This window comes from Miscanthus floridulus, chromosome 3, assembly GCF_019320115.1.
Source record: "Miscanthus floridulus cultivar M001 chromosome 3, ASM1932011v1, whole genome shotgun sequence".
Lineage (NCBI taxonomy): Eukaryota > Viridiplantae > Streptophyta > Magnoliopsida > Poales > Poaceae > Miscanthus > Miscanthus floridulus.
Window position 1 is genome coordinate 139,021,740 of NC_089582.1, and position 19,365 is coordinate 139,041,104.

At 45.0% G+C, this 19,365-nt stretch overlaps 1 protein-coding gene, 1 long non-coding RNA gene and 1 pseudogene across 7 annotated transcripts; 1 reads left to right on the forward strand and 2 right to left on the reverse strand.

The window, feature by feature from the left end:
- Positions 1 to 690: 690 nt before the first annotated feature.
- LOC136547172 (uncharacterized) lies at positions 691 to 2,961 on the reverse strand (annotated as a pseudogene).
- Positions 2,962 to 5,943: 2,982 nt separating this feature from the next.
- On the reverse strand, positions 5,944 to 11,856 carry LOC136547173 (probable 6-phosphogluconolactonase 2). 3 transcript variants are annotated; one of them, XM_066539142.1, is made up of 5 exons: positions 11,395 to 11,417; positions 9,249 to 9,485; positions 9,003 to 9,138; positions 8,097 to 8,225; positions 5,944 to 6,767 (listed from the first exon to the last, which is right to left on the reverse strand). In XM_066539142.1, the coding sequence occupies exons 2-5, from the start codon at positions 9,431 to 9,433 to the stop codon at positions 6,249 to 6,251; spliced, it is 969 nt and encodes a 322-aa protein (XP_066395239.1). In that variant the 5' UTR covers positions 9,434 to 9,485; positions 11,395 to 11,417; the 3' UTR covers positions 5,944 to 6,248. The 3 variants fall into 3 exon arrangements, with proteins under 3 accessions (XP_066395239.1, XP_066395238.1, XP_066395240.1); XM_066539141.1 differs by lacking the exon at positions 11,395 to 11,417 and adding an exon at positions 11,683 to 11,856 and having other exon boundaries at positions 5,945 to 6,767; XM_066539143.1 differs by lacking the exons at positions 8,097 to 8,225; positions 11,395 to 11,417 and adding an exon at positions 11,683 to 11,846 and having other exon boundaries at positions 5,951 to 6,767.
- A 3,039-nt stretch (positions 11,857 to 14,895) lies between these two features.
- LOC136547174 (uncharacterized) lies at positions 14,896 to 19,320 on the forward strand. Of its 4 annotated transcripts, none has more exons than XR_010781495.1 (6): positions 14,896 to 16,141; positions 16,210 to 16,396; positions 16,717 to 16,780; positions 17,014 to 17,196; positions 17,371 to 18,537; positions 19,105 to 19,320. It is a non-coding gene; the product is annotated as an uncharacterized lncRNA (long non-coding RNA). The 4 variants fall into 4 exon arrangements; XR_010781494.1 differs by having other exon boundaries at positions 19,139 to 19,320; XR_010781493.1 differs by having other exon boundaries at positions 17,371 to 19,320.
- Positions 19,321 to 19,365: the final 45 nt, after the last annotated feature.

Here is a 19,365-nt window from a genome sequence, read left to right on the forward strand (position 1 = left end):
GGTGTTTCATACGTATGTTTGCAAGTGTTTTATCTGGATGTTGTATATATTTGCAATGGTTTTCAAATGTTTTCAAGCATTTTTGCAAGTGTTTCAGACGCTTGTTTCAAGTATTTCATCTGTCTTATTTTATATGCTGCAATTATTGCAACTGAATGTTTTAAAAATAGATCAGGTATTGTATATTGGATACGCGTGGAAAGTAGCTGGCGACGCAGACGACGTCCGGAGCGGCGCAGGCCTACTGCTTGTGCGTTCTCTCGCGAGCCCGACGTGCTAGGCGCTCGTTCGCTCCCTATACGAGCACGCCCGGACGCTAGCGTCGGGTCAGACTTCCAGGCGCTACCAAGTCCATAAAATAAATAGAGGCAATCCTATTATTCTTCCTACAGAACGTTTATCCTCGCTCATGGCTTGCTGCGTGTAACTGGCACCATGTTATCGATCCACAGGGGGTTAGCCTATGCCACATGCGGTTGCGCAGGGCCCTCCTCACGCCGGCGACAACCTGCACCCCTTGCCGGCGAGGCACGAGATCCTGGACGCCGCCGTCCTTGGGAGCTGCGTGGGCATCCCGTCGGCTGCCTCCGGCGGCGGTTGGGAGGATTTGCTTGTCGCCGGTGTCAATCGGTATGCATAGCGAGCAGGTCGAGAACCTGATCACAGTAGAATTTTGTTAAGGTCGGGAAAGTTATTTTTGCCCTAAAAGACATATGCCTCCATGTGCATGCACGGATAGATGCACATGAGGATACGTGCGAAGCAGGAGAGAGATTTCTCTCACTACTATTTCTAGCGTTAAGTCGCAAGCCACTCAACATGCAAAAAAACTGGATTTAGCACAACACCAGCAACTCAACAAGCCTGGACCTCTATTCCACACACACACAAAATAAAGGCCCGGACTCCGCTGCTTGGCTCAACTCTCACCAATAGTAGAATCCATGCCTCAAGGACCTTAATTGGCAGTTCATGACTCACCAGCATCATCATCAGCATCTAAATCATTGCACCTGAAAGCCAGCTCTCTCGGCAGTGATCCATGCAGAAAGTAAAACTCAGGTCAGTTGTACTCAGAGGCTAGGAAAATAAGATAACAAAATTAGGCCTCATTTAGCACGGCTCATCCAAAACGGCTTCACCGATGAAGCCAAAGCCAGTGAAGCCAGAAAAACTGGCTTTTCCCGGCTTATAGTTCATTTTAACCCCGGCTTACAAAACGGCTTCACGCTACAGTGCCTCGATTTGCGCAAAATAGATGAAGCCGAAGCCGAAGCCAGCATAAGCCATGCCAAAGAGGCCCTAAGATAACTTAAACTGGAGATATCTAAGTTTAGTTTTACTTGGAACAATCTGTGTACACAAATATCAAAAGAACAACAGACAAGATTACTATTCCCACCCTGTTCGCTTGATCGTTTATGTGGCTTATAAGCCAGCTGATGCTGTTTTGTTGTGAGAGAAAAACACTGTATCATGGCTAATAAGATCAAGCGAACAGGGTGGTCCATTCTTCAAATAGCTTGCAAGGAAACATATTTTATTCTTCCAGCTGAGCTTCTAAATTCAGTTTTTCAGGGAGCTCTCCCAACCAGCAGGGAGTGTATGGGAAAGACGCTTGTACCCTTTTTATGGTGGAAATGGAGATCCCAGTCTATTTAGAATTTTGGGAAAACCTTGCCCAAATCTTGAACCTTTGAGCTAGTCCAATTATAGGCCTGCACTCGGTCGAATTTATCACTCAATAAGACAACCTCTTTGTAAGGATGAAATCCAAGAAAATTGATAAAAGAATCCTTGCTCCTATTTCCTAGTTCGAGAACATTATCATTGCCAGAGTCCCACACAAATTTCTCTCCCAGTATTGCTTCGTTGTTGTACTCCACAGCATAAGCTTCATCATGAGAATGTTCATGCTCTCGCCAATAGTAAAATTCTTGTAAGATCCAAGGTCCATCGCACTGTTTGTCAGAGTTCAGATTTCGCAGGATGGGGAAGATGTCTCTGTCATGCTTCAACACCCACTCTGTCTGACCATGAACAAATTGGTTGTTAAGGAACCAAACCCGAAGTTGTGACCCCTGAAATAACGATGCACAATATATCCCATTGATTGATTTTCCCAGATAAAATTCTTCATCTTCTGTGGGAAACCTAATTGCTTGATATGTATTGTTTGCGAGTGATATTCTGCAATAATAATATATTATAAATAATCCTATCATAATGCTTAAAACCAGAACCGGAATGATAACGTTTAAGGAGCTAACATATATCTATATATCTACGAGTACCTCATAACAAAACAGTCGGAGCAGCATATATAGAGTGCTCCTCGCCAGTAGCCACACTGACGCTCGAAGAAACGTCCTAGTCTTGACCGAACCATGTCAGGCAACATCCCTGCAGCCTCCCCTGCCCGACCAAATGTCCTCACCTCCCAGAAACCAGTCTTTGATAAAAAGACATGTAGTATCAAGCTGGACGGCGGCCATTCAGATTCCTCACATTCTTCGTTCAGGTCAGAAGGAATATCGGGCATTATCAACAATAGTGGAGCGACAGGGTGGGGTCAAACAGGAGGTACTGCTCTGTAAGAAGCGGAGGCAAGGGCGCCCACTGCAGTGTGGCGGGGTTTACCACGCAGTGGCCGAGCAAGAGGAGGCCATTGCAGTGATCCCTGACGTAGATGGGGGGCATGCAGTCGGGCTCACCGGGCACCGTGTAGTCGAGCCGGCCGGAGACAGCGGCGCCCGTCGTAGAGGAACTGCATGAAACGTAGCTCATTCAAGTTGAGGAAGATGCCGCCCAGCGAGCGCGGGAAGAGGTCTGTGCACAGCAGGCGGCGGTCGTCAACGACGCGTCGCCACGCCTTGCAGACGCAGTGGGATTCGGCGAGGCCACGTGGCGTCGGAGGACGCCCGCGAGGACATCGTCAGGCAGCGGCGGTGTCAGCTCCATTGCCTCCTTGCAATAACAGACCTAGGATTTGAAATTCAGGTAGTCCTAGTCAAAATTTTCATATGCAATACGGTAAATCCAAAAAATAAGTTCGGTGCACATGACTATAAATTAACCAAATTGTGAAAAAATTCATATGCAATATTTGATTTCTTCATGCCTCAATTTCCAGGAAAATAACAACAGATCTCATTCAATTCTAGGCTCACAAATCCACAATCCCTATTCCCTAAGCCCAATTTACAGCCCAATCTCCATTCTCCATTTTCGAATATCGAATGTCCAAACCCTAAAGGCTAAAGTTCAGACAAGAGACAAGAACTCACCAGGGAGGCAGGCCACCGGCAGGGAGCAGGCCAGCAGGTAGCAGGGGGCAGAGGCCAGGGCAGAATGGGCGGCCGCCGGCTGGCCTGGCCGGCTGCTTGGCGGCTTGGCGCGCTCGCCGCCGGCGGAGTGGCGGAGTCCGGCCACGCAGGGCCGCGGGGTGGGTGGGGTGGCGCTCGGCGCTCGGCAAGGCGGCGGGACCGCGGGGATGGGGCGGGAAGCCGGCGGCTGGCGGGGGATCTCCGTCGCTCGGCCTCAGGGCTCGGGTGGGGCAGCGGTCGGCGGTCGCCACTCGCGCAGAGGAGGCGAAGGAAGCGTCGGAGTCGCGGCCTCGTCTCGCGCAGAATCGTCGCGGCCTCCTCTCGCGTATGCTCTGCCTGGTGTGGGCCAAATTATTATGGCTGCATAGTACTAATTTGTTTTTGGGCCAAATTCCAGAGTAGTTCTGGGCTACCTGGACTATTAACGGGCATGGTTTAAAATATCTCAAATAGCGGCAACTGTTTACTAGCAGCTATAAATAGCAGAGCTATGACATATAACGGGTTTTTAAAAAATCATAAAAAATGCAATTAGTTGGTGCACAAAAACATGACAAACATGAAATTTGATGAATACAATTATGTTTCCTAGATTTCAAGAATCTTGAAACATTACTTAATATGATATTATATCATGGTTCATGAAACTCAAGTGCTCAATTGTCCAAAAGACCAAATTAGCATCAAAAGATAAGTAGATCATAGCTAGATTGTCGTTGTTGTAGTTGAATTTGAAATAGCAGCGCTATTTTAAAGCTAAAGCTAAACAACTTAGTGGCGCTACGCGATTTAGCTGTCGTAGCTCACATAGCGGCAAAAAGAACAATAGCTTAACGTGGGCTCTCTCTAGCCGCTACAACGGCGCTATATCCTGCTATTTAAATCCATGTCCACTGGGCCCGCCACTGCCTTCTTGGGCAACCGCTGATGAGACAACCACAGATCTGCTAGGGCTCAACACGAAGTTGGGGACACAACATGAGAGGCGCGCCATATCAGGAAACTGATTTTGGAGTGGAATGGGGGCATGCATCTCCGTCAAGGCCGTAGAGAGGTAAGCGGCGGGCGTGAACCGTCTCGCTAGGCCCACCTGCAAATACAGTTACAGGGCCTCTGCAAACACCTGCCTCTATGAAGGGAAAAAAAACAGAGCAAAGCTTCTAATATTTTGACATATGGAGGTAGAAAAAATAAACTACAATAGTAGAGCCTCTACTCAGACGCTTCAGAGTAGGAGACTCCTAATTTACCCCCTTATTCCCGGGGCTTCGAAGGGAGCCCCTATTTTTCGGTTGCCCATTATTGATCTCTTCGTTTCGGATCAAGTGGCACCAGACCCTCACTCTTCATCCGCACGACTATCTCAGCGTGGCCTTCTTCTCCTCAGCACAACTCCCGCGATGCGGCTCGGTGCAGCGGCGACGAAGCAAGGGATTTGAAGATAGGGTAAAAGTAAAAAAGAAAACACTCCTTCCATTCTAAATTACAAGACGTTTTTACTTTTCTAGATACATTGTTTCTACTGTGTATCTAGACATAGTGAATATCTTATTGTATAGCAAAAGCTACGCATCTAGAAAAATCAAAACATCTTATAATTTGGAATGAATGGAGTATATACGTGATTGACATAGATCATAAAAGTTACGAGTCCTCAATTGAGGACTACTGAAGTTGGGTTGGGTCTTCAAAAGGAGACGAAGCTCTAAAATCATAAGTAGGACCCTATTTTGGAGATCATTGTTGGTGTTACTCTACACTATTGTAGTCTGATTTTTCTGCTAGAACCTTAAAACCAGACATCATCATTTACTACGCATAATTAAACATGTTCTTGCATCAAACTAACGTTAAAAGATAGTATAAGTCAACTACGAATAACGACCTCACTAAAACCATACGTATGAAATGCATATTGGCTCACCCACTAAGGGGCCGTTTGGTGTAGCTCCCTCACCTACTCCACCAGCTCTGACAGAGCCGCATCAAACTTCAAACGCAACAACACCGAGAAGCACTTCTTGTTGCGAATGGGAGGAGCCGGCTCATTTGGATGGTGCCCTCGCAGGTAGATGCCTTCCAGGCAAACGATCCTGGCCCCGGGCATCCAAAATCGGACGCTTGGGAACCTTGCCTAGGTTTTGCCTGGGAGGCACAATCCAAACACGCCCTTTTTTCGCATACTATGCCTAAAAAGTGGCTTCATCCTAGGGGCTCCAACTCTAGCACTCATCCTACGAGTGGAGCCCTCCCAAACGGTGAAACCAACTCTTGGAGAGCTCCTGGTAACTTTTAGAAGTAACTAGTATCAGATTCCCTAAAGAACAGTGTTTTTTAGCCGGAACAGTGTTTTTCTCTCACAACAATTTAGTCAGAACAGTGTTTTTCAGCCAGTTTCAGTCAAATTTCAGCAAGCCGAACGGGACAGGTCTAACGTGCAAGTCAGGCCTACTGGCGTCCTTAAGATGTCGTGATTAAGGCTGAGTGACACTTCTATCATTCAGCTCATAGTCACTCGTTTGACCAAACCGAATGAAGAAACAACATACTGAATCCATACCGAGCTAAAAGAACAGTAGCATTTGTGTCGCGGATCAGAATGTTTTTAGAAGAGCGCCATGAAAGACATACCAACAAATAAAAAAAAATCTAACGTCCACTACATAGAATGTAGCACATAATATCATACGACCAGAGTTAAAATATGATGTTCTTTGACGACTCAACATCGCATACACATTTCCTCGCTTAAATCACCTCTCATTGCAAAGGGACCAAGGGCAATTTCAGATTTCCCGGAACTAAACCCTCAGACAAAATCAATGCATAGATCGAGCTAAAAGGGGGAACAGCACGTCTTCCATCGTATGCCACCACCTACTTACACACCTCCGTTCATTCACTTCAAAACGACCTCAGATCCTACTCATGATGCTCGTAGGAAGCATCGTCGTTCATGGACTCAAGGAATGATGCCGCCTCCTTGTCCAGAAACCACACCAGCTTCCCGTCCGTTGGCTGGACCATTCTAGCAGGCAGTGATGTAGGAGCATCAGGACCTTCGGTCGTGTCAGAAACTGCTAAGTGAACAGCATTTGCTTTGTCATCACCGGTGGACACTATTGCTATGTTGGATGCTGAGTTGATTACTGGGAGAGTGAAGGTGATCCTCTCAGGAGGAGGCTGCGGGGAGTCAGTGATGTAGGTGACCCAATCGTCTTTCAGCTCCATGGCAGGGTGGTTCGGGAAAAGTGAGGCCACATGCCCATCAGCGCCCATGGCGAGGAGGATGAGATCAAACTTGGGACAGTCGTTTCTCTCTGAGACTCCTATTGTGCGGACCTTAACCAGCTGCCTGATCATGAATTCATAGCCTGTTGCTGCATCCTCCACTGTGGCATTGTCATTTATGGAGTAGACATGGCCATGCGGAATAGGTACCTGTAAATGCCATTCAAGTATCAGATAGTTAACTTGGCAAAAGCATTACAAAGATACTAACACATCTTGTTCAGATTTTTTGCTTCTTGAGCTAAACATGGGAATCATTGCAACTGGTATGGCAAGAAAGGGAACAGAATGAAGCAGACATATAGTCGAAGACTCCACACAGAAGAACATGAATGACACACTTGAGAAAATCTCATGCAACAGTAACACTAGCAGAACAGGGAATGCTGCGGTTATATTAAGGCTTTTAGATAACCAAAACAGTTTGCACTCTCTAGAGATTTAAATGGGTCCACGACGAAAAAAAAAATAGGGATATGCCCAATAGAGAGAGATTAAAAAACAAAAAGTTAACTGATTTTTTGTTAAGCTCCTTGAATTAAGAAATAATATAGCCTAGAAAAATAGAACCTAAAAATCTAAACATTAATCAGACTGGTGCATGGAGGAGAGACCAGTTCAGAGCCAGCCATTCTGTTGAAAAAAAACATTTTGATAAGTTTTTTGTCTGACATTGGGCAATGATGGATAGCTATGAAAATGTGTGGTTGGTGAAGGGTGCTTCCAGAGTAGCTGGAAGATGGAACTATTAAAGCTGTAGTTAGGCAGCCTTAATCAGTCCCCACCCCCAAGTTGACACAGGATATAGCATTATCTGAAGTTTGAAAATATCATACTACAAGAACATGACACATCATAATGAAAATTAGCCCAGCCACCCATCCAGACCAGTCAGTGTCTAAGGTGTAAAAATCTGCCTTGACATGTGCTCTGCTTTGCAATTGGCAGTAATATTTTTACTGTAACAGTAAAGGAAAATGGATAGCGATAAATGAGAACAAAAATAAGAGACTGAATGTTAGCATCATAGATTTTGAGCTAATATATTATATGCCTACCCAGTGCACGGGAGCTCTCTGCACTGGGTACGCCCTACTCTTGACCTGATTTATCTTTGAAAGAATCGAAGAAACAAAGCACATGGAATTCTTGATTATCTATGACTCCCTCTGATTGGTACTCTAGTAATTTTAAGCCTTGTCCTGAAACAGAAATACCAAAACTCCTAACTTTTGGTTGAAACAAGGAAAACTTTTTTTTTCTAAAAATAGAACATCAGAAAGCCACACGTAAGTCAGACCCACCTGATAGTTAATTTAACACTATCATAATTTTTTTTGGAAAACACATTAGTCATAAAACAATTATGGTAGTATTTCATAACATGCATTCAACACCGTCAACATAGAATAAAAATATTAAGATCTTAAACAGGGCTAGATATGAAGGGCGGGCCTAGTGCAAGCGGTAGAGTCTTACCGTCTGTGACCGGAAGGTCCCGGGTTCGAGTCGCGGTCTCCTCGCATTGCACAGGCGAGGGTAAGGCTTGCCACTGACACCCTTCCCCAGACCCTGCACAGAGTGGGAGCTCTCTGCACTGGGTACGCCCTTAAACAGGGCTAGATAAACTAAAATTCCACTCTTATTTGTTATCAGAACAACATTGAGGTATGACACAAGTTCGTTCTTGCTCTGTAGACTTTACAGTGTTCATAATATTCTGTTCATGGTTGTAGTCTCAACAAGGTGAACATAACATAAAGCAAAAAAATTATTGTAACTTAAGGTTGATCTAACACAAGTGGTGGCAAATAATCACATCAATTACTTCCACACAAAAGCATCAAAAAATGGTAAGCAAAGAGTAAACACAGTAGCATCAATACTTCAATCAAACATCAGTCACGAAAAAAAATCCCACAATAGCAAAAGAAACCACCAGATCATATAGTTCAGTGGGCACCAAACATTGCACTTGACAACCAAAACACAGCATTTTAGGTTAAGGAACAAGACACTCACTTCAGCTATTAAATTTGTATATAAGAGTTTGTCAACATCTTATTTCAGTGAATAATTTTTTCATTGTTTAGGTATGCAGAGGGGAAAACAATATTAGTGGAAGCAACTGGTGTACCATCAGTATAGAGGATCTCCTGCAAGATACAGCCACTGTCTGGTTGGTACAGAACAATAAACAAAAAGAGAAGCCAAATTAACTCACTTTTCAACGAAACATAGAGTAGGTGACACCATGACAGACAGCACCGTTTCAATACAAAATAAGCTGATCTTAATGACAAAAATTCTTGACATAAGCTTATTTTAGGCTGCAGCACAGACAAAAAATGAAAAAGAAAAAGAAGGCATCTTCAGTTCACATACCTTGGCAATAAATCCTTCTTTTGTTAACTTATAGTTACTCTCTGCATGGTTTTTTGCCACAGCACGTTCATCAGACCAGAAGATGTACCATTTGGACCAATCCAGGGTCTTGTTGTATGGTGCTTCACAAAGTTTCCTTATAGTAATTGAAAGAGAGAAAGTTCAGATATTGGAATGCAAACTATGTAAACAATTCTAGTACATAATAGAGTAGAATATGTAATAAATATGAGGAAACAATATTACCCCAAAAAACTGACTAGGGGACCTCCAGATAAGGCGATGGCAAAGTATCCCCTTTCTTTGACAGAAATTTCTGAAATTTGTGAGATATACTCAGCAAGATCTGTTGAAATTTCATCTGAACTCTCAAAAACCCTTATTTCACAGTTCCTTTTTGGCTCATATGGGGTAGACGATTCCCTTTCCATTGCTTCTTTGGTCTAGAACTCTATATCAAGTTATTGTTTCACCAATATTCTCCTGCAAAAAGAAACAGCAGCAAATAAGCAATGAAAGTAATTTCATAAGAAGTGATCTAATTAGCATTAGAATATATGAAAGTTTGAAAAATGTACTCTAGTTCTCTAACTTGTACAACTATAACACCTATAATAAAAGTAATATTTTGGTCAACAAGAGACTCTAGTGCTCTACCTTCTACATCTCTAACATCCTGAATATAATGTTTCTAGCCAAAAAGGGACCAGAATATCATAATACGTATGATATTCTATCCTGCACAGTAGCATTACCTAAGCTTACCCAGCCCGATATCAGAAGAACGATTGCTCCTTTAATTAATAGAGGTAACACTATCGAAGCAAAGGGGCGATAGCAAGGGTCTTTCGCTAAACTTATTATTTATTACTAAATATTTCCAAAACAATGATAAATTTACTCCAAACTTTGAATCTGTTCTGTAATAAAATATTGCAATATCTAAAATGCAGGAGAGCAACAATCGAGAGGACTGGGAGTCTAATATGTATCTAGAAACTAGTACGCTAATTCCTTTTGCTGTATTCTTTAATATGTTTTTACAACTTATGTTTTGCTTCTAAATATTTTCAGCAGAACCAACAATAAAAACACCAACTTTCAAGTTATAAATGATTAAAAAGGTACCACGTTTTGTAGAAATTGACCAAAGGTCCCAAAGGAATAATTTTTCTAGGAAGCACCTAAAAAACTGAACATGTATGATTGCATCACGTCAATTTGGGGATCATAAATTTGCTGTGTAATATGACTGTGACAGAAATCTAGCTGGATTGAATAAAAAAGCCACAAGAAAGAAGATTGGAACTTGGGTATCTATTATTGCTTTAACTAATAATCATGGCTTTGACATTTCAGTACAAATTTATAGCAAGGGAAGTCTTGTTGTTGTATACAGAAATCTTACTGGCTGCCTATAGCACATTAATATCCTAACCATGATTGGACGTCCAACAGACTATCGCACAAATCATATCATGAGCATCTCAGCAAAACGACCCATTCAACATTCAGCTGCAAATGACCTCATATGAAAAGGCTGCACAAGGGAAGCATGACGATGATCTTCACTAAGTTTAAAGCGCCATTAAAACTGAAGCTCTAAACTGGTATAGAAGAAACAAACTCTTAGCATCACACACGGGAATTGCACAAGCAGCAACATCAACTCAATCAAAGATCATAAAATTGAAAATAAAAGAAGAGAAGCTGCCTTTTTTTTGTGCTCAAGGGATAGAGAAAGCTGAAGAAATCTGGACCAGAACTGAGGAAAGATGAATAAAAAACAGAGCAATTGCAACTGAAAGCGCTAGCAGCCATCATTTGAGTTGAGAACAGTTCAAAGATTCCGATCTTTATGTTTTACAATCCCAACAAAAGCACTCAAATGCTACTTTACTGCCCAAAAAAAGTGAAAAAGAAGCAGAAGCACTGCGGGCGAACAATCCATAGTAGTAGACGCTGAAGACTGGTAAAAAAGCTGCTCCCTTTGGCCCCATTACTCGCGTACTTTCTCCCGACGAAAAGAACCCAAAAGAAATCGGATAAGGCCATGGCGGCCGCATCATTGCTTGGCAGGCGAAAGCAGCCGGATCAAGAATGCGCAACTCCGGGTCCGCCCCAAGAATTCCAGTCTCTGATGAACTAAAACGCGCGCACCTTAGCCGCATTCCCTAAAACCCTCTTCCCAGCAACAAAACCACACTCCAAAAAAACAGCAACAATTCGGCCGCATTTTGGTACCAATGTTGTATCAGGCAGTGCCAAGAAAACTCAACAGCATGAGTGGGAGAAAGAATCGCAGTTCGAGGCGCCCAAACGAAGAACCAACCCTAAGATCATGGGCGCGGAAACGAATCAACAAGAGCCGGGTCGGATTCCAAGAACTCACCGGGACTGTACATTCGTCCGCCCGCCCGCCCGCCCTTCCCTCGTCCTCGCCTCCTTCCCGAAGCCGCAGCCCGCAAGCGAACAAAGGAGAGGGGAATAAAAGAAGGCAGGGGAAGCAAGGAAGCGCAGGCGCACGCACACACATACATACGCATATACTGCGTAGGATCTTTCCCACTCAACATATTGCGTACAGAATTGCTGGCGATTAATATTAAAAACCCGAAAAAGGAAATCGAGGAGAGGGTGGACGTCGACATCAGGAGGGGGGATAGGGAGAAGGCAACACCTTGGGTTTGATCTGAATTCTCCTCTGCACTTCTCTGCTGCGGCCTGCGGATTGTGCTCATGTGTTGTGTGCGCGTTTCTCCTACTCTCCTCTATTTTTTATTCCAATTCCAATGCCATCTCCTTCGCCCTTTTCCTCTGGGCCTGTGAAGCCTTCCACTCCACCACTGCAGATGTGGCTTTTATCTTTGTGTTCCCGGACGATTAAATTTTGGTTGTGTCCATCTGTCCAGCTGCCGCGCACGTGCGGCTTGCCCTCTCGTACTTATCGCTAACCCAGCTTCCCCACCTGCCTGCTCCTGGTAGATTATTATAAGATTAATTAAAGATTGTCCATTAAGCTTCCTGCAATAAACAGATTGATTCCAATTCACCTGCAGCAGGATTTAGTGGCTTTCAGTAACGGAATCTACCGTGGGGTAGATTAGAATGTTGTGAATCATTTTATCAGTGATCAACCGCTCTCTTAGTGATGGATGATGCTATTGATCAAGGAGAAGTGTTGTGAATCACTTTATTAGTGATCAACCGCTCTCTTAGAAGACACCCCTTCGGAAGTATCCTTTCACATGTATATATATGTACAATCATGAATCAATGAATGAACAACAATTTTCCACTCTCATTTGTCTCTTGTGTATCTTACTTTACATCACAGCACTCTGCACTAAACATATAAGAAGGGGCTTTTGTCAGTTGGCATCGAGCCGATAGAGAACCCACGCAAGTTGCAGCGGGCGACTGCGGTCCTCCTCATCTTTCTGGAGAAAAAGATTGAACTGCTGTCTTCATCTGCAACTGCAACTGACGCAGAGGATGGGGAAGAGGCATTGCATTGCAGATAGCACTATAGCAGGCTAGCAGCATGCATGGACCATGGACATGGAGAGAGGATTAGAGGAAGGTCCATCCATCCATCATACATGCCTTTGATGCTTCCCTACTCCGATAGAGAACCCACGCAAGTTGCAGCGGGCGACTGCGGTCCTCCTCATCTTTCTGGAGAAAAATATTGAACTGCTGTCTTCATCTGCAACTGCAACTGACGCAGAGGATGGGGAAGAGGCATTGCATTGCAGATAGCACTATAGCAGGCTAGCAGCATGCATGGACCATGGACATGGAGAGAGGATTAGAGGAAGGTCCATCCATCCATCATACATGCCTTTGATGCTTCCCTACTCCCTACCCCAGATCTTTACGCGCACCGTGCCACCCTGCAATTGCTTGCAGTGCAGCAAGTACAATGTGGCCGCTAGCGCTTGCTTCATGATCCCAAAAGTGTAAATTATTATGAGCAGCTGTGCTGTGTTCATGCGTTGATTAGCATTAACAAAAGGAAATACTCCCTCTGCTCTTAATTATTAGTCGTTTTGTTTTTTTGGTACGTTACTGTTGTCATGTATCTAGACATGATAAGGTACTTGCTTGTTTTTCCAGATGAGTTGATCACAAGGCATGAAGGAAAAGATGCCAGTATGCCACACCACCATGCCTCACGTGTCACGGTCTCTCTTTCTTTACCATCAGATTGGGTCCTTTCTCCTTTGACTTGCCGTTCGTCCTTCGAAATAAGATGAGGCATCTCAACATCTTGAGACACATGATAGACTAATATACAGTTTGGGATCACGAAAAATGAACCGTTCCAGGTGTCAAACCGGCATTCTCCTTGCCTACATGGCTCCGCCAATCAGAAGTTGCAGATGAACAGAGGTGGAGATATTGTTCGTTTTCGCTTGATCGTATCAGCCATGATATAGTGTTTTTCTCTCACAATAAAACAACATCAACTCACAATAAAACAGCATCAACTGGCTTATAAGCCACAGAAACGATTTAAGCGAACAGGGTGATTGAGCGACGTGTCATTCTCAAGCTTCCGTGTGGCATGAGAGCTGTCATCTTCCCTTCATCCATCCATCCATCTGAATATCTGATCGGGCACCGCAGCATTTGTAGTAAGCGCACAGCTTTGCGTTTGCAAATTGCAGTGCGAGGCCTGGCAGTGGCATCACGCAAACGCGGCTCCAGTTTCTACTGGTTCTGGAAACGGAGGCTCAACAACCAGTCACCACCCAAACCCAACAGAGGAACAGCAGCAAGATAGCGGCGAATCATGGCGTGTTTTTAGGTCAGGGCACGCCGATCGCCGAGCCTGTTTCTGATAAGAGAGAGAGAGAGGGAGAGAGATCGCGCCGGAAAGGACGTGATGCGCCACCCCCAATAAGGCTCCGTTTAGTTCTAACCCAAAAGCCAAAAATTTTCAAGATTCCTCGTCACATCAAATCTTACGGTACATGCATGGAGTACTAAATGTAGACGAAAAAAAAAACTAACTATACAGTTGGCCGAGAAATCGTGAGACGAATCTTTTAAGCCTAAATAGTCCATAATTAGACAATTTTTGCCAAATAAAAACGAAAGTGCTACAGTAGCCAAAAGCCAAAATTTTTCGAAACTAAACGCGCCCTAATTCTCGGTCGTACCCATCGCTGTCAGTGTCACCTCCACTGCTGTCCGTACATTCACGGTTCACGCGCAGGGAGGGAGGAAACGGAAACGGAAATGGCTGCCTGGTTCTGGTTCTGATTCTGGGATGGACGATCAGCCGATCAGATAATGGGCAGGGTCCAAGGTTGGTGGCCTGTCGAATTCTCCGCTGCAGCGGCTAAAAAAATGGACAGATTTGGGCAAACAGGGGCTTGTTATTCAGCCCGCTCGTTTCGTCGTAAACGATCGTGGATTATTTACTGCTAATTGATTTGGTGTGAAAGAAAAATATTGTTTTAGCTTATAATCCACAATCGTATACGAGCAACGGATTGTTCCTCGCCTAGATTTGCACTTGCACAACCAGCAGCATATGAAACTCCATATAGCGCCTAGGTTCCGCGCGCTGAGGACGCTCCGGTTACTGTTTATATACTGTTTGCGAATCCTGTACATCCACGTGTCGTAGTGCGTGTCTTCATTCAGCTACGGTTCGAGGCGCCGCCCCGTGGTTCGTCGGAACGAGATCGTCTGCAGTTGACAAATACGACTTGTCCCTGCAGTTGCTCATCCAAACCGTTGATACTAGATCCAAGGGTGAGCTTTAGGAAACTAATTTAATAGGCCTCCAACCGGCCCATGTGAGTCCATCCCGCACGATTCTTATCCGCTCGCGACACCAACCTTCGCCTCCGTCGTCGCTCGTTCCCCAGGCCGTGTGGCTCCTCCGTCGTCACCGGGCACATCACCGAAGCGCCCCGGTGCTCCCGTACTCTTCTGGCGCCACACCGGATTGGGCGCTGCCGTCCTGGTCAGGCGCGCGGCGCGCGTCGTTGGTGCCGGCCGTCGTTCCTCTAACACCATTGCACGGAGCAGCGGCTCCATCCTCGTCCTCGCCAGGTGCGTCACTGGAGCGGCGCAGCACTCCCGACCTCTCGTCACCAGATCGACGCATCACTGGACCGGCGGTGCCGTCCTCGCCAGGGGCGCGTGAGGTGTCGGCGCTTGTCACTCCGCCACCCGCCACCATGCACGAGCCTCATCGCCGACGAAGCTACTGCACCGTGTCTGATCTCGTCGACTACACGCTGCTCTGTTGTACGTGAAGGGCTGTGCTGGCATTGGGCCGAAGCCCAGCTAGCTGAGGGGGGCAGCGCATATGCTCCGGTCACCGTTAGATACGAATAAACGGCCAGATGTTCAGCAACCGTAGAGAGAAGTCACGTAGCCAACTGCAGAGGATCTCATTCCGGTTCGTCCGTGTCCCAGCCTGGGTTCCGCGCGCTGAGAACGCTTCGGTTACTGTTTACATACTGTTCCCACGTGGCGTAGTGCGTGTCTTCGTTCAGCTACGGTTCGAGGCGCCGCCCCGTGCTTCGTCCGTGTCCCAGCCTGCGTCTATGAATCTCAAGAAAAAAAAAACACAACGCCTCGCCGCCTCCGCCTAGCTCCCATTCCACCTTCTTCGTCTCCTCCGGCCGCCGCGAGCCCGGATGCCGGCTCCCGTCCGCCGCGCGCGCTGATGCCGCCTGCCACCCGCCGCCACCGCTTCGTCTCCACCTCCTCTCCCTCTCACCCCGGCCGCAGCGCTCGCGGATGCCGCGCCCGGCCGCTACACATCGATGCCCCAGAAAAAAATGCCTAGGAGCCTCGCTGCCTCCGCCTCCTCTTCGTCCTCCTCTGCAGTCGCGGCGCGCGTGGATGCGGCGCCTGGCCGCCTCGCCGCGGTCGCAATGACTTCATCCTCTTCCTCTCCCCTGGTGCCAGCAAGCGCGCGGCAGCTACGCGGGCGGGCCGCTTCGTCGCATCTTCCTCTCGCCCAGCGGCGACGCGCACGGTGCCTCCTCCTTCCAATCAGTCGTCACTGCCAGCAAGACAAGGACAGTGGTGGCGATGGCCGCGCGAGATGTGGCACCAGCGGCGCGAGATGCGGTCACGGCGGCGCACAAAAAGTAGATGCGATTAAGGTACCCTCGCCTCCTCCAGTTCAGCCCACGGTATCCCTCCCTAACTCTTTGCCTTACTCCTCCGACAGAGTCGATGGAGTTAGCGGCGAGCTCGCTGCCCTCCTTTTTCCTCGGTGGCTCCGTCGATCCTAGCCTCTCCATACAGATGGACTTGGTGCCTGCTTGCCCACCTCGCAGTAATGCATCGTTGCCTTCCTCCCTCTCCTCCAGGGACTATTTGGATCGTAGAGCGTGGCCAAGGCTGCATCAGACTTGGTAAGATAATCCTCTTGACCTCTCTCTCAGGCTCATCCATCCCCTCCTAATTTATTTCGTGATTGGTTTTTTCATTCAGTTTCTTACATGCTTTTTTTATTCACCAAAACTTCCAAACACATGGCAATATTTGATTCATCGTACCTGTTGCTGCTCCACAGAAGGGAGTTCCAATTTCATGGTAGTTGTGTAGTGCTTCAACGATGCCATGTGCTCTCCTTCCATTCTTTCTTTTTTCCCCCTCAAATTAATTAGCTTCTTGGTGCTTTCCATCTGGTATGGTCCAAGGCTGGAGTGATGTTTCTTTTTCTTTGTTTCAGCACAAATTAGGATGGCAACAACTGTTCTTCCTGGATATGCCACATTGGCTATTAAAATCCCATGGTATGGTAGTCCTTATGATTGGCAATTTTCGCAATATTCTTCCATACCTCAATTACAACTGATGATAGGCAAAACTGATGCAGCTACATATACATTCATTGCCAAAATTAAGAAAAAAAAAAGATTCAAGCACATTCTTTATTGTTTTATTCAGCTAGTGACATTAGTAATAGAACCTGGAGCACAACAGCAGGGCTGTGCTTTTTTTCTAATTACACCAATACAATCTGCAGGTATCAAACTTTGTTCTTGCCGCTAATCTGATGCCAACACTGCCAGTGGAGCCTCAAGTTGTCAAACTGGCTCTCTTTGGTCTAAAAGGAAGAGAAATTTACCTGCTCCAGTCAAACTCTCATCTGTGTCGATGGTGCTCTCTGGATCATCGGAAAGGGTCCACATTACACATCATGTCGAAGGTACTGCAGTTGTCCCATAAATCTGCTACACTGCAGTTGTCCCATGAATCTGCTAAACAAGATTAATCATCTTTTGCTACATATCACAATTCTTGTGCCTGTTGTTACATATGTAGTTTTATTCCTACCTGCCTAGCCCCACGGATATTGATTATGTAATTTTATGTTTACCAGCCCAGCCCGCCAGATGCAACATCCACCTTTACTGATAGCTGAACAAGGAGATCTTCAACGCAACACACAGGAGATGGTCATGTTTAGCCTGCAGCTGCACCAATCATCCTTAAACCTGTAATGTTAATACTTCACATCTATTCTATTGATCTATTGGCATCTCAGAGGTCAATTGCATATATTTACTAAACGCCTATAGCTGAACAAGGAGATTTTCAACACAACACACAGGAGATGGTCATGTTTAGCCTGCAGCTGCACCAATCATCCTTGAACCTATAATGTTAATACTTCACATCTATTCTATTGATCTATTGGCATCTCAGAGGTCAATTGCATATGTTTACTAAACGCCTATTACTTGATAGCACAAATCGATCTTCTATCACACTACCATCTACCAACATAGATGCTTCGTGTATGTCAGTTGAGCTAGCTTACTAGGTTGAGACTGAAACTGCTTTGTCTCCATTGGTATCTGCAACAAGTTCTTTCAAAATATAATGCTGCATCATCTTGATTATAAGATATGGGGTTTACATACTATTTAGATACTGTTTCTTTTGATTGTGTTTTTGGCTAACATGCTAGCACTTTATATGGCAGTATCTAAATTCTACCATTCGATGGTATATGATTATTATAGGTTCAGCCTATACTTTTTTCAAGCAAAAGCATACTATCGATTGGCAGTAGCCGAACCTTGATATCAGCTGCTTAAAGAAGTACCTAGACTACTGCCATTTACGACATAAAAAATATGTTCATATTATTAGTCAGACATGCTTTAGGCCTTTGGGCAACCAAATAACCTGACACTAGGACAATGGCTAGGGTCCAAACAATCCTCATCTTCACTGAGCTGTTGTGCAGCGCGTATTTTCTCAAAGAACTCCCCACCAGCAGCCTATCCCTTGACAGCAGTGAAATGTGTGGTGTTAAAAACAAACGTGTTAATGATTGATTCACATAACAAAGTATAAGCTTTGCGCTGCAATCTGGTCTCGGCAAGCTAGAGTCATACTTTGGGATAAACTATGGATGCCTCTAAAGCTACTCTGGTGACTAGGAGTCTACAACACCAGTTCAGAGATACCTTTGCACAGATACTCCCTGATACCTATCAGCTGGGACCACGAGGGACATGGGTTCATCAACTATGGTTAGGTATGTTTTTTTTTTTGAGATCGAGCAATGGAACCATTCCAATATCTATTGGCTATTATTTTCTTATTATAGTGTTCATATCTTTGTCATGTTAATTGGTACCATTTTGCCTTCTATGGTACATACTGGCATATTTGTAGTTCCTATTTTATGTATGTACCTTTATTGATTGGTTTTCTCATAGATCTTATACTGCTTTGATAATTGTTGGTCGGCCTGTGTTGATGCCATGTTTGTTTTTGCTTTCCTCTTGGTTGACTCATTTTCCTGTTCTGAATTACATTTTTTCCTTCCATGGCCGAAGACCTTCAATGAGATAGTCTCAAAACTCTGGAATCCACCTGAGTCCTTGCTTAGTCTCATGAATTCCTTTTGTTTATACTCAAATGTAGTTTGATATCATTTCCTAAAGTTTGAAGTCTACATGTGGTGCATGCTTCAGATCAGAACAAAATGTTTTGTTACCATGGCGGCAATCATTCATCCTTTGCGCTAAACAATTTTTGTGATATGAATCTTTCATTCATACTACTCTTGCTAATTTGAATCATCTTTTCATCTGTGTAGGAAAAAATAATCGTTGCTCCTATGGTGTTTGCAGGGTGCATGGAGGTGGTCGGCATGCACATGGACTCCAAAGCATAGTTGCATACTCTAAAGTAGAAGTAGAATATGGTTTCTATTTTTTTTGTGTATCTATCAGACATCTTTGTTTTTGAAAAAAAATACATACATGAGCACACGCTGTATTTTCTTTCCTATGATCAATTGCTATACACAATACTGCCCGACCTAAGTTCAATACTTTCAGTTCAGTCCAAATATATT

Bases quoted from the DNA above. Each gene is read 5' to 3' on its own strand.
- LOC136547173 (XM_066539142.1), bottom strand. From the start codon at position 9,433: ATGGAAAGGGAATCGTCTACCCCATATGAGCCAAAAAGGAACTGTGAA. The intron at 9,139-9,248 runs GTAATATTGTTT...AATTACTATAAG, and splicing joins CCCCTAGTCAGTTTTTTGGG to GAAACTTTGTGAAGCACCAT. The intron at 8,226-9,002 runs GTATGTGAACTG...GCCCTGTTTAAG, and splicing joins AAGAAGGATTTATTGCCAAG to GGCGTACCCAGTGCAGAGAG.